This window comes from Pangasianodon hypophthalmus, chromosome 6 (genome assembly GCF_027358585.1).
Source record: "Pangasianodon hypophthalmus isolate fPanHyp1 chromosome 6, fPanHyp1.pri, whole genome shotgun sequence".
NCBI lineage: Eukaryota > Metazoa > Chordata > Actinopteri > Siluriformes > Pangasiidae > Pangasianodon > Pangasianodon hypophthalmus.
The window spans coordinates 15,644,721-15,660,410 of record NC_069715.1 but is presented as its reverse complement, the minus strand read 5'-3'; the positions used below and the strand labels follow the sequence as shown (position 1 = coordinate 15,660,410).

Here is a 15,690-nt window from a genome sequence, read left to right as displayed (position 1 = left end):
GAGATGAGCTACCGCCGATAACAATGGAAAGTTACTGTGGAGGATAAACGATAATAGGGCATCAAGCCAGAAACATCTTGTTATAACTCTCTAGCACATCCTGTGGGAAGCAGGAAACCAGCTGCATGCCCAGGTCATCTACTGAATTTCTTCAACTGTATTTCAAAGTTCCTGGTGAAAATGTGCAGAGATGCAGGGCTTCGTAGTGGAGGAAGAGCACCTCTATACAGAGACCCACAGACGGGGGTCATATGAAGGTCAGTTTTAAACAGTGGTTGTCACAATCATGTTGACCATCCCGTGGATGTAATGGAGGTTCAACCGACCGTGTCCTAAAGACCACCTCACCACACGCAGGCAAATGTACAGTAAAGCGTAACCTGACCATTGTGACTAAATGGACCATCAGGAGAAATATGTTATGTTCCATGCACTTAAGGCAAAAAGACCCTGGAGGGGAAAATTGTGTGTACTCACTTCTCTATACGTCCGCTTTCTGCACCTTCCTGACTGTGTGTACACATTATCCTTACTGTCATTTACACATCTACTGTTTGTAGCTTTTTCCGGGCACTTATAGATGTACTGCTTCACACAAAGGCTCAGTAATACTAATGTTTTATTGAGTGAAATTTTGGAAGCAAAATGAAATTAATTTCAGTGAAATTCGCCACAATCAGCAGTTTTGCACTGCGGGTTGATTCTTTCACAAATACATTTTGTGAGCAAAAATCCGAGGTAGCTGTCCTTTGTATTGCAGTGCTTAAGAACCAAAATGGAGGAAGCGTGCAAGCATAAGCATTTTATATAATACTTCATGACCTGACTAGGAATTATTTCATTAAAAAACAGCAGCATAAGGCTGCATAAGATGATTTTTTTTGCCTATGATTTTTTTTTTAACTTTTGCTTATGATTGGTGTGTTAGCTACCAACTCAGGCAAACTCTGAATGTGAAAAACTTTGAGTATAGTCCAGACTTGATACCCTCCTAATCCCCATAAATTAAATGAAGAATATTGCTTTTACTGGTCACCTGCTGGAACAATGAGTAGCATTGCTGTCTTAGAGCTTCAAGGTCCCTGGTTCAATCATAAGCTTTGGTTACTGTCTGTGTGCAGTTTCACATGTTCTCCCCATGTCTGCATGGGTTTCCTCTGGGTTTCCTACCATCTGGTTTCCTCCCACCTCCCAAAACATGCAGATAGGTGGATTGGCTATGATAAATGATTCTAGGCGTGAACACGTGTGTGCATGTTGCTCTGTGATGGACTGGTGTACTGTTCAGCGTGTATCTCCACCACTCACCCATTGTTCCCAGGATAGGCTCTGAATCCACCATGGCCCTGACCTGGATTAAGCAGTTACTGAAGATAGATGAATGAATGAATTGCTTTTACAAATCTGGCAACACCAGTCACAGTTTAAATGCTAAGTCACAGCAAAATTGGTAAAAATTGCAATAAAAATTGATGACTTTTTCCATCATCTTTCAGTCCCACACTCATAATGCCTATTTATTAAGTAAATGCAGGATGCTCAAATTTAACAGCGCCAAGAATGTCTGTAAAATGCAGCTTTTGGCTATAATGAAGATCTGAGCTTATCAGTCCATAGTTTCATTGTGCCAAAATAATCTCCAGACTCTAAAGCTATTCCCTACTCGCTCTTCCCTACACTAAACATTTCAGGAGCACTAGATAGAACACTATTATAGGGAACAGATTTAGTGACTGATGTAAACAGTTTCGTACAGATTATCCAGGGTTGCTCATCACTCTGTGACAGTAGTGATGCTCCAGTTGTATGGACAATATACAAGGACAATCAAGTAACCAAAATAACTATAAACTGATTGTGTGCCACTATAAAAAAAGCACTTTAAAAAAGTTAATCCACTCTAATCTACTCCTTACAGTTGTAAGAAGTCTAAGAAGCCATTTTCACTCACTGAATTCTACAGTGAAGGCTAGTGTGAATCCAAATAAAAGAATTATGGGTATTTTGAGTGGCCATTATGGGTGGCTGGCTATCACACTGCCTATCATGGTGCATTATGGGATTAAAAAAAAAAATACAACTGGAAATTCTCCACTATGTTTCTGGACACCACTACAAAATGGCAGACCCCAAAATAGTGCACTTCATACTGAATAGATCATAGTTTCAGACACTTCATAACCTGACCTAACAATTTTTAATTTGAACAAGGGAGTGTCAGTGTCAACCAACTAAGTCAGAACAATCCAGCCAATTTACTACAGGAGCTGGTCCTAGTGAGGTGTGGTTATTGTTCACGCCTCTACCAGATCAAGAAGAAATAAAAATAAACTAGACTAGCTGGTTTATTGTGTTACCTTTTCTTAAGGATCCTGTAGATCTCAAGAGAGCTGAGCATGATCAAGGTGCATCTTGACAGTGTTAACATCCTCGAAAGCTGATTATTTGAATGTGTTCTCTCTCAGTTACGACAGCATTAATGCTCTGCTACCTCTTAGAAGCACGTCCCTATTCACTGACCAGAATGAAAAGAATTCCAACTATAATGGAAGGCAATCAATATATGGGGTAGCTGTTACCTCTAAAATGGGCTGCATTAAAAAGATGCACTGCCCTATTATGTTCTCATCATTGATTTCACTCTGTTCTATTTTCACCCTAATCAAAAAAAAGCAAACAGGAAGCAGGTAGGTGTCAGATCACTTGACCAATCAGAAACCTGGCTGCAATCTGCCAGTTTAGTTATAATATATTGCCAGTTTGTGATGTTCCCCCTGTAGAAAGTAATATAATCTTGTCTGTATGGCAGTGCAACCATGTCTACAGTGAATAAAACCTGCTCTGGCTCAGAAAACATCAGATGAACCTTTTGAAACCTTCAACAGCTCACTGCTGTACAAATGTGCAGGAAAATTTCCAGAATTGGATGGTGTTAGTGCTCATAATTTACACATCACCATTATGAATTTTACTGCTGCTAATTGCCACTGCACCACCACAGTTCTGTCAAGGACACATGAGCTGCTGTTTTGCACATAATTACAATTTTCATAACATCTAATACTGTGTAGTTTATGGCTAACCAACAAAGTGAACACTGATCCCTAATTAGGATCATTTTAGAGGTACAATTGCTACAGCGTGTGAGAGCTACAGCGTATATTGAAGTGACTCAGAAGTAACCATGTAGAATAATAGAGAAAAATTACACAATAAATATGCTTATTCCTAAAATGCTATGACAAACTCAATCCAAACCACAAATATCAAGAAATATGTTTTGATTCTGAAGAATGGTAGGTGCTGGTTTGGAGAGCTGAAAAACTAATGTTCTTTTTTAGGAATCTTGAGCATCAAGCTTGGTCCTCCACCCATTTCCTGCTTATCGTCTTATCTCAACTGGCATCTTTATGAAGGAGTAATTTGTCTTCTTCTAAATAGTGCTTTCCATAAGCACTAGCTTCCAAGGCCATTAAAGCAAACCGCAGCACCTGATCAAAAATTACTGCTGACTCACATCTTTCAGCACTATTCCATTCAAGCACGCTGCCCCATACAAGTCCACATGCACACTACATCAAGTTTCTCAAGCACAGGCTGTAATTGTATCTGTTGTTTTGACATTAACACACAGATCTCTCTCTCTCTCTCCCTCTATGGAGCTGTTTAATGGCAGGCGACGGCAAAGATCACAATTAGCCCATACTCTATTAACTGTGTGGACGGATCCAATAACCAATAGTGACTCAGGCACACACTGGGAAAGCATCCTGAACGGTGTATAAATACAGAAATTTATTTGTAAAATGATATCTGTGTATGATATGTGCTCTGAGAAATCTGAAACCCATAAAACATTCGAGATAAACTGTACTGGTCATTTCCATCTGAAACCATGTATCATTAGCATATTAATCATTAATTAGAAGAATTTAAGGGAAAATACTCACTATTGGGCTGAGTCGTTGAGCTGGTACTCACGGGCGCGGCTGAAGCACTCCTGAATGCCCGAATCGGCCCACAGACGCATCATGGCGGTCAGGAGCTCAGGAGAGTAGGGCTCAGTGTCCTCCATGCGGCTCACAACATCACACACCATCTTTGCGTCAGCCTACAGAGAACACACAAACACACAAATTGAAACTGGTGAACACTATAATGCACAAACCTAGTTCATTTCAGATTAATAACCCCATTATTCCTTGAAATGGAGAGGGAAAGGGTTAATTATCCTTACAAACACACAAAAAAAAAAAAAAGAAATTGATTGCATTAAACAAACAAGACATTACATGGCCTATTTTGCTCATATAGCACATGGCCCAAAACAGTGATTACTCCAAACAAAGACCCATATCGTTGGAAGAGGCAATACAACATGTAACACTGATCTTATCAGGCAGCGCTGACTGAGTTACGATGAACAGCAGTCTCAGCACTGGGCACCACGTCACCCTTCTTGTTCTATTTCAAACAGTAAAGAGGGCAAGGTTTCAACACTGTACAGCACATGCTGATCCACTGATGCTGGATCAGGTGTGGCCTTTTTTGCACATAAAGATTATTGCAGTAGAAGAACAGGGACAGCTGAGCTTAGAACAGATTTTTAGCAAACATCATTACAAATTTGCCCTTTTAGCACGACTGCTGGGAACGGTAATGCTCTGTGTCGAGTCCCACTAGATAGAAGAGGCAGCACCAGGAATCAAGGCAATTAAAACCAAGACCGCCCTGTGCATGTGTGCGTGTGTGTGGTATCCCTGTCACTACTTTCTACTCCACTAATCCCACATACTTCCTGTGGGCCCATACTGCGCTGTGAACCACAAATATACATACATACATACATACATAAAGGCGCATACACACGCACGTACAGAATGCCCATCAGACACAGAAAAAAGGCTCGTGAGCATTGATTTCTGCTCTGAATACGTATAAAAAAGACTGAAGAAAGGAAACATGAACAGAGGGATCTAGGTCCTGTTAATTTTTACTAAATCCTGAATCTGTTGCTCAGCAGATCCACACAAACACTTCACTAGATTTCATGGTGGATGTCTCAAAGTCCTGCTGCTATACCTCCTATCTGCTACTGTAATCCCAGGTGCCTAGTTACCAGCAGCTGATAGGTCAGGGGGCGTAGACAAGAGGAGGAGTAAAGTCAACACAGGTTCTCAGCTCACCTTCATCTGCTGACTCATATAGTCACCGTTAACCTTGTGTGTATACGTAAACCACTTGAGGTGAGTAGAAACAGCATATTACCTATACTCACCTCTTAAACTTTTGCCTCACTTCCTGCTTTCATTAACTGCCAGTGCAACATTTCCTGGGTCGCACTCAATAACAATTTGCGGCTTTCCTGCAACACTTCCTTTAGTTTCTGCTATTCTCCTTTAGTAAAACCCTTACCCATGAAAGAAGCATTTAGCTTTTAGCTTCTCTGTGGTACAAAGATGAGAACAGCCCTCAAGGGGTTGCTATCAAGGAGTTGAGCCTCCCTCCTCGAATCAAACTATTAATTCAGAGACCAATGCAAAGAGTGTGAGAAACACACAGAAGAAAAGAGAGAGTGGAAGAGGGATTGGGGGTGAGTGCCTCACACTGAAAGGCGAGAAAAGAGAGAGGATGGGGAGTCGGGAGTCTCTGCTTTCTCCATTGTTCCCTGTGAGAAAACCTAAAGAGAGGACTGGACAGGGACAGGGGGAGGGGAATCATACAGTTCTCACTGAATAAATTAGCATTAGTGTTGAGGTAATCGATAAATCCTTACACTACGACAATTTCAATGCTCTAATCTCTCACAGTGACCAAAATGGAGTCCGTATGACTCGTCAGCAGCTTCTGATAGAGCAGCCATCTCAACAGCAATGCCACAGGCGGTGGCATGGTCAGCAGGAGCCCGCGTGATTGGCTGGGTGAGGCTCCCTTTCCTCCTCCCCTGGTGAGAGTGACCTTTGGGAGGAGGTCCTCTGAACTCAGCAGGATTGAACCTTCTAGAACTCCTATGTATCTCTGTCAGTGTCTCACTCACTCACTCTCTCTCTCTCTCTCTCTCTCTCAAACACACACACACACACACACACACACACAAAAACACACACAAATGCCCTACCAGCATGTCCTATGGACTAACACTAACGGTAACAGCTGCCACAGTAGAGCTGTAATTACTGTAATACACTCACAGGGTCAGCAAACATAATTTAACAAAAACATGAAGGTGTTATAAAGGTGCTTTTAACATCTATAAATAGTAAATGTGGAGGCTGTGGCTGAGTGATTAAAACTTAACAGTGTTGGTACTATGAAATAATGGCCAACAACAGGGAATAATTAAAGGTTATTTATCCTACTGACCACTGCATAACATGTAACTATTTTTCTGTTCCACTAAAGGCTGGTTTTAATACAACGTCTTTGTTTTCAAACTTATGAAAACCTCTGGGTCAATACCACTAGAAATCATCCAAATCAATTTCTACTCAGTCAGTGCTGCTTACAAACAAATTCAAATCATAACCTTCGTGTTACATATTTGTTACCAAACACAAGTAATATATAAATAATTACCAGAAAGTTCTCCTCAAATAATGGAATAGAAACCTACCGATAGCCTTTCTTTTTTGATCATTTATTACAATTTGATCAGGGACAGAAAAAAAAAAGGGGGGGGGGGGGGGGGGGGATTCCCCGGCTTGCTGGTAGGCCAGCCCTGTTGCTGTTACCACACTAGTCACGCCTCTTTCTTCAGCATGCCATTGAAGGAACACAAGAATCGGGCATGTGATTGCCTTTCAATTTGTGATCAGGCTCTAATAAAACATGTAACAGCTCTTCAAGGGCCAAGCGCAGGCCAGAGAGAATGGGGCCTGTCCTTCATCAGCATTCATTTATTCAAGGCGTGAGAGGTTTCAGGGTTTTAGAGATTTGGAGCCCTGAGACAAGCAGCATTGTGCTAATCCACCCTGTTTACCTCAGCCTTCAGCACACTGCAATTTGTCACAATAAGGGCAATAATTGCTGTGTGTGAAAAATGCATTCATTTTACAACAATCCATCCTGTGATCCTTGATACACTTCCTTTTTATGGACTGTTATATGCTGGAGAACTCAATAATATCATGAAATCAGTCACTACTTTTACTGCTGCAATATGGAGCTGATATTACCCTCAGTTTCCTGGAAGCAAGTGTCTCCAATGGAAACTAATCTGATGCTGACTACACTTAGAGGCCAGCAGAGATTTCAGTTCACTCTTCATAGCTATCATTATCCTTCTGTATTCATATGTATCAGTTCTGAGCTGGCACGGAAAGTTCGTTCCACAGAGACATCAGTAGCGTCTCCAACACTTCAACATCAGATGGCATACTGGCCATTACAGAATTGTCTATTTATAATAAAATGGCCACAAGTAATACACATAACCACATAAGGGACCAAATAACTGATTTGTTCTGGGGTACGTCAGAATTAGAGTAAATCCAAGTTTTCATATTGTATGACAATGAATTGGTCACGGATCCAAGCATCAGTGTCCGTGAATAAGCAGGGAATAACAATATGGCCCATCAGTAGCTCAGGAGACTGACAGTAAGCTATAATTTAACATTGTTCATAGTGACTTATTTCCAACAAAGCCTTGAAGTGCTCCACTTACAAAGATGCATGAGTCCAATGCAACCATTGCATCAAAAGTGTGAGTTCAAACTCTTCAGACAAGGATTACAGAATCTATTCAGTGTTATACCACTAATCCTCATCACCAAGTCAATTATGTCACAGTTGATGCTGCTCTCTCAATAACTTTACAGAGGATCCTTGGGTCTAGTCCCACATGAGGGACAAGCTAATTAAGGGTGCTGATACAGGTCAAGCACTTGGAAAATGAATAAGGCTACACGCCCATTCCCTACAGAAACAAGTTCTGATGTGGTTATAAAGGAACTGGAATACAGGATGAAAATGGCTAGCTGGGGAGGGCAATGGAAAAAAACATTGGAAGCGCCTTCAGAACTGTATCCACACATTAGCATGGATGGATATGGAGAGATTATAGTTAGGGAGCTCGGTGGCACCTAACTGACCTCCATCTCCTGCCTCAACACAAATCATACAATCAGCTATTGGACCAAACACATATGTGAAAGTGTATCTCAAATGTCATGGTGTGCTCTCGTCTGCACTGTAGACCAAGACCTTGCTCAGGCCTGGTATTGACATCTGTCTTGGGTAATCACAAGTTGAGTTGTGACATATATTCATGTATCGAAAGCACCTCCATTGACCACATTTCATCAGCAGCAGGGTTGCCAGATCTGCCCATAACAGCTCAAGGTCACTTCAAAACCAGCCCTCAAAATACTAAGCAATACCTAATAAAAACTTAAACAAAAGTGGTTATATTTAGCCATCAGATGTATTCTCCTGATTACATCGTTGAGCATTCAGATCAGTTGACAAAAGCAAGATTCATACTGTCATCTGGATGTGTGGCATTGTCTGCAGTATTTGCTTATCTAATCACTTTTTATGTACTTTCAACAAGCTCCCAAATGAAAAGAGAGGGAAGTTTAGTGAGTGACTGTATACAGTGAGAGTGCGGTGGCACTCTGTTATAGCACAGGGTTATAAACTCAAATATTCTGTCAATTACACAACACAGCGCTGCTGAATACGCAAATCTGATCGGTCAGAGGGTGATGATCGAAATTCAGCACCTCTTAGACAGTAGTTTCAGCTGCACGGTTTATATTAATGCGCAGTTTCTAATTCATTATTGTTTCCATAGTAACAACGAAATGTATGGCAGACACTCCACATAAACGCAAACATAAATGATGTGTAATTGTACACATGTTTGAGTTTTCTGTGAGGAGATGTTTATTTAGCATTTTTGGAAGGAGTCTCCATCATGGAAGAGTCTTCGGACAGAGAACATGGCAGTATCTTGGTAACAGGACAAGCTGCATTTCTTTCTTGACCTTATTAACTTCAAGAGAGAGAAAAACAGAGAGGCTAGTGAGGGAATGACTGTTTATAACCGCTATAATGTAAGTGATAACAGGAACTAACTTGTTTAGCAGACCTTCCACAACATTAAATGTTAATTATAAACAAATAAAATGTATGACGTTTCCTTCTTTCCTAAGTAAAAAATTATTAATGTTAGCAAATTGCTGTGTTATAAGAAGAATAAAACACTTTGGGACATGTGTTATTGGAAAATCAACAAATTCTCCCTTGCAGTGAGCTGAATCACACCACCTTGTTGCTGATTATTTTTCTATAACAGCATGCCCCATCTTCCTTTCTTATCAAATATTTTATAACATTGCAGCTATACATTTTGCATTTCTATAACATGTCTATATGACAGTAGTTTCAAGCTCAAGTGTGGAGATTTATTTGTGTGCTTTGACTGCATTTGATAGCTTATTTGATAGCTTAAATGTAGAAAATACTATCCAGCCATGTATTGTTTTCTTAACAAATCCATCTGACAGCTGAATATACACTGAAAATCCATCCTTCCAAATGCTATATCGCATTTAAAAGCCCAACACTAAGGCCACTTCTGCAGAATGAGTTGTAATATTCAAAAGTAACATACCATATTACATACCACATACAGCACGTACCATATTTCTTAATGAAGCAGTATTAAAACATGCCATTTTCTTAAAGAGGCCAGTTATTTCTAAGTGCTAAAATTATCCCTTATTATTAGATATATTCTCAGAAATAAAGAACAGTTTTGAGAATAGACCAATAGACCAATTCACTGACACAAAAATCCTACACTCATGGGGATTAATGAGTGTACATTCATAAAATATCATAAGAACAGTAAGAAAAAGTGTGCACGTTGGAAGCCTTCATGAATGCACATTTTAATACACAGTTCTAATTAGAACGCATGCAAAAAGGCTGAGCCACATACAAAAAAAAAAAAAAAAAAAAACCTGTTACAAGCATCAACAGTGCGGCTGAAGAGATGATTAAAACTAGCTTGACTGAAACATGAATCTGGAAAGACTGGGGACTAGGCGGTCTTTTGATGTTGTCAGGGACGCATCAGGACACATTGACATTCACACTACAAATGTAATGTGGCCACGTGTGTCCCAGACCAGCTCTGCAAGTCGTCTGATCAGATCACTTGTGATGTGATTATACGAGATGGATGCTACCAGGTCTGAACGGGAACTAAGATGTTCCACTTTGAAACAGACTGATTTCACAGTCCAATTATTTTTAAACAACATTCAATATCAGCTAGATGTTACCTGACCAAGATCCTGCTGAATGACGAGGATGATCATTTTGAATTTTTGAATAACATCAGTGTCAGTGTGGATAGAAACAAAATGATCGCAGATAGATATTACATTGTTGGACTTCTTTTAGACAGATATTATATTGTTGGACATCTTTTCAATCCAGTTATGTGTACCAGCCATCCTACAGATTTTACTACTTACCCCTGCAATGATTTTATTTATTACTACAGTAGTGCATTCCTCCAGGCAGGGGTTATATTAGGATTTAGGAGGTGAGGGAGCCCTAATTCTTTCATGGGTACCAATAATGTGGAACAATTACGGATCAATTATGTTACGACCTCAATTTAGCTTCAACTGGGTGGCCACAACTTCCCACGTTTCCAGGCATCCAAACTACACTTACCACTTTATTAGGAAAACCTGTACACCTGCTCATTCATGTAATTATCAAATCAGCCAATCTTGAAGCAGCAGTCTAATGCATAAAATCATGCAGATAAAAGTCAAGAGCTTCAGTTAATGTTCACACCAAATATCAGAATGGAGAAAAAAATGTGATGTGATGTCAGTGACTTTGACCACGGCATGGTTGTTTGTGCCAGATGGGCTTCGCTGAATATTTCGGAAACTTCTAATTACCTGGGATTTTCAGGAAAATTATTAAAAAGTTAAAAATGTGAAAAAAAAAAAACCACCCAGTGGGCAGCGGTTCTGAGGGCAGAAACGCCTTGTTGATTAGAGAGATCAGAGGAGAATGGCCAGACTGACAGGAAGGGTAACAAATAACCACTCTTTACAACTGTGGTAAGGAGAACAACATCACAGAATACAGAACAAGTTGAGGCAGCAGAAGACTACATCGGGTTCCACTTCTGTCAACATCAACAGCATGGATCCATGGACCCAACCTGCCTTTTTTCAAACGTTCAGTCTGGTGGTGGTGATGGTGGTGTAATGGTCTGGGGAATGTTCTTCTTGGCACACATTGGGCCTCTTAATACCAATCCAGTATTGATTGAATGCCACAGCCTATCTGAGTATTGTTGCTCACCACATGCATCACTTTACGGCCACAATTTACCCATCTTATAATGGCTACTTCCAGCATGATAATGAACCATGTCACAAAGTTCTCACACTGGATCCATGAACATGACAATGAGTTCAGTGTACTTCAGCGGTCTCCCCAGTCACCAGATCTGAATTCGACAGAGCACCTAAGGGATGTGGAAGAAAGGGAGATTTGCAGCATGAATCTGTGAAGCAATCATGTCAACATGGACCAGAATTTCATAGGAATGCTTCCTAAACAACACCTAGTAGAATCCATACCATGTAGACTTGAAGCAAAGTTCTGAGAGCAAAGGGGGTCCTATGCAGTATTAGTATGGTGTTCCTAATAAAGTGTCCGGTGAGCGTACATCAGAATATTCGGTTTGTTTTCTCGCCTTTAAAGACATGTTGCTTTAAAGATCAACTGCTATACGTAGCAGTCAGCAATTTGATTTGACTAAAGGAATACGTATAACTATTGTGAAATGAAAGCAGTTCATCTTCATTATGCCATGCTATGATTTACATTTCCATTAAATTAAGTACTGGAGCTCAGCTCTGCTTGCAGCTTACATAAAACCAACGGTGGTGTCACTCCTCTGTGACTTCCCCGATTTAACCACTGCTTACAGGTTAAACATATCCCCACACTAGACCAAAAACAATGTAAAGAGTAAGCTAAAGGTCTGTCTAGAAGAACAAACAGAAGCCTAGTTAAAATCCTCCTAGAGAGCATTTAACCTGCTTGTATCTCCTGCGCACAATGGAGCTAATGGTAGGTTTATGTTGTTGATCCTGTGCCAAAAGTTTCAAATAAAATAATAAAATCCACAAGCAAAATATTAATTATCAAAAGTAAAAAAATATTTTGCAAATGCAAGTAATGAGAATCAAAACAAAATAATTTTTTTTAAAAGATTACTTTTGATCCACACTCTGATTCTTTTTTTTTTTTTTTTTTTTTTTTTGCGTTTCCTTTTTTTTTTTTTGCAGATTTTTCTGATGCAGTTTTTTTGCTTCTGTAATCATTTGTCTACTTCTGTAATCTTTTTTTGCTTTCGAGTTTTGGAACTTTTTTTTTTTTTTTGGGCGGATCTTAGCTCCGCTCGTTCCGCAAAGTCAGACTGAATGATCCGAATACAATAGGGTACATCGTTGTACACTGTGGCCATTATTAATATTTCTTGAAACAAGAGACGGGTTTGTGTTGGCCAGCGTACACAGTCAATACTGCACATGTTCAGAGGAAAAGGCCAGACCTCTGTTTCCACAAAATCTCATTACAGCAGATCTCTTACTCATGTTCAACTGGGTCCTCGTTTCTCTCGCTTTGCTCTCATTGCTTTCTTCACGTCACACACTGGAATCAGATGTGACATTTGATAGAAAAGCTTCATGTACCCTTTCATGCAAAACAGGATTAAAGCAACACAAAGTCTTGTCTTTGCCTTTCTTGATGATCATCTCTCTTTTGCTCTCTTTCGCTTTGTCACTCGCTCTCGCACAACTAGCCTCCCTCCCCCGCTCGCTCACCACTCCTCCGCATCATGTGACAGTCAGCTCCAGTTCCTATGGTTACCATGACTTTCCTGGGAAATGCGATTGTGGGTTTGATGCTCTCTCTTTCCATTTCTCATTACATTCCCTCCTCATTTTCTTTTCTCTTTTCCTTCTCTGTCACATTTTCTGTGCATCTCCCAGTCTCTCTCTTTTACATTCTCACAACCTCTCATCTCCCCCTCTTTCACTCTCAATTTCCTCAGCTCTCTTTGTCTTTCCATCTCTGCACATCTCCCTCTCTCGCTCTTTCACTCTAACCATCATCTTCTCGATCTCGTTTGCTCTCTGCCTCCCATGGCAGCCGCTGAATTATTGATTTGATGAAATATTTAGCTGTTATTCTGCTAGACCGCTGAGCACTCCGGTTGTGGTCTAATGGCAGGCCCTGAAACCCAGAGGGTTCACCAGGCGTCTGTGCCCTCTCAATCACCCCCCTCCCAACCGCCTATCATCAGGGGACCACGCCCACCCTGAGCAACCAACATAATATTCCCCTGACACATCGTGCAATGATGATATCGAGACCTCTGCTTCTTCTACTGCTGTATTTATTGTAGTGTGCTCTACATTTCGTACAATACCTTTATACAATACCTTACACTCGCCTCCATGGTCCTGGAGACATAGCATTTCAACCCACTGTATACATGTTCATTAATGAGATGACATTAAAAATGGACTCGGCCTAAATCAAGAAGCACATTTTAAGGTCACTAATGTCTGTTCCAGACAATATGAATCTGCCTGAAGGCTCACAGGGACAAAACAGTTGCTAAGATCCAAAACAAATGTTAACCTGGAAGACACTTCCTCAGAAAGAAGAAGAGAACGAAAAAAGTGCCCTTGTAGTTTTTTCATGTCAAACAGAAACAGGGAACAGAAAAAAAAAAAAAAAAAAAAAAAAGTTTGGGTTTTTTTCTGGATGATGAATTAAACAGACAAGGTGTAGCTGAGAGAGCAGATGCATCTGTCCGTATCAGCAACTCTCCGCTGTGGTATGTGGGTTCTGTGGTGTATGCTGAGGCCTGCCATTTATTTCCATGTACAGTGCTGTGCTTGCTTCTCTGATGGGATCAAAGCCATCCTGCATCTGTTTAACTAGGAATGTACGATTATATTGCTGCCTATTTTAGCATTGCCAATATTTACCTAAAACAATATCGGTTTTTAAGTTCAGAATTGAATACATTAATTAGACCATGACTAAACTTCATGTACCTGACATATGGAAGCAGAAGTTCATTACCAAAGCAAACTGTTTTATTTGGACCAGATGTTGTATATTTATCTATTCGTCATCCTGGCCATAGAGCACACCCACTCAGCCAAACAGAATATTAAAAATAAATTGTGTGTATGTCATTACAGTTATTGTTCTATCGTATCTACACTCCCTCCCACCCTTTTCCTTAAGCAGTACACTTCAATCTACAAACCAGTACCACTGCCAAACATGCCTGTGAGTTGCGCGGACTTCGTAAAATTCCAGGTCAGTTTTGCTGCAGACTACATTTGAATCGTTGCCGTGGAAAACTGTGTTTTTAATATATGTTTGTTAATATATACTGCATGATGTTCCTTTTAAATGTCTCAATCCATTTAATATCAGCAACCATGCTGTTAGACTTTAAAAAGCGTTCATTCATTCATTCATTCGTCTTTAGTAACCTCTTTATCCTTGTCAGGGCCACACTGGAACCTATACCGGCAATGCACTCTGGATGGGACACCAGTTCATCACAGGACACCATGCACACACACATTCCCACACTCATTCACACCTAGGGCCAATTTAACATAACCAGTTCAACTTCAGTCATGTTTATAGGAGGAAACCAGCGAACCCGGAGAAAACCCACACAGACATATGGAATATGTGTAATTTGGAGCAGTGAGGCAGCGAAACTACGTGCGTCACCCCTGTGGGAGAGCACCACGAAAACAAAAACGCTTTAAGCTGGTAGTATACATTTAAAAAAAAAAAAAAAAAAAAAAAAAAAAAAAAAAAACATTTCATTGGAAACTACTTCTTCTGAGAGAGGAAAAAAAAAACAGTCCAACAAATAGTAGGCTTTCCATCTACTTGTTTTTACTTGAATTCAAAAACCGCAATGGAAACACAAAAGGAAAAACCCAAATGATGCGAAAATGTTTTTACAGTTAACTGAGGAAGAAAAAGCAAACTAAATATAAGAAATATATGTGAAGTTAAATTTTCTGCTTGAGATGGAAGGGAAGGGAAGAGAAGAGAAGCATGCACTTGAAGTGAGGAGTGGAGTGTATGAGCGTATAAGTACACTGGAGGTGGAGGGGGATAGGGTGATAAAGCTTAATGCAGGACATCGGCAGCAGAATTGGATCTAAAGCAGTAAATGAGCTTTAGTTTGGAAGCCAGTATGACGCCATCCATCATCTGTGGAAATGTTCAGTTTCTGATGTATTTCAATATACACGAAGGAGTAAATAAAATGAAACAAGAGAAGCGGAGCTAAGAAAGATCCAGAGAAGGTTTCTATACAGAGGCCAGAGAGTCACTCTATAGACTCCCACAGTTGACACTTATCACATCCCATCATGAGCTAAATCACTGCATGTTAACTGAGCTACTAGATCTGCTTTTTACACCAGAAATCTTGCCTGAATTGTAAAAAAGGACTCCAAAACTATGGCAGTGAACTGAAACAATATGTGCTAGATGTTCTAAGGATGTCATAGTTACCGGTGTGTTAACACTACAGGTGGTGTCTGTGAAATGGCATGCATGCACAGGGCAAGATACTGTGTT

The 15,690-nt window shown here is 40.2% G+C and overlaps 1 protein-coding gene across 3 annotated transcripts in view; it reads right to left on the bottom strand.

Annotated features, from left to right (window-relative positions):
• gnao1a (guanine nucleotide binding protein (G protein), alpha activating activity polypeptide O, a) overlaps positions 1-15,690 on the bottom strand; it is a 79,477-nt gene that overhangs the window by 23,849 nt on the left and 39,938 nt on the right. For all 3 annotated transcript variants that reach the window (XM_026927746.3, XM_026927747.3, XM_026927745.3), the window contains exon 4: positions 3,951-4,111. In XM_026927746.3, the coding sequence (XP_026783547.1) occupies positions 3,951-4,111 (161 nt within the window). The remainder of the gene's footprint in view (positions 1-3,950; positions 4,112-15,690) is intronic.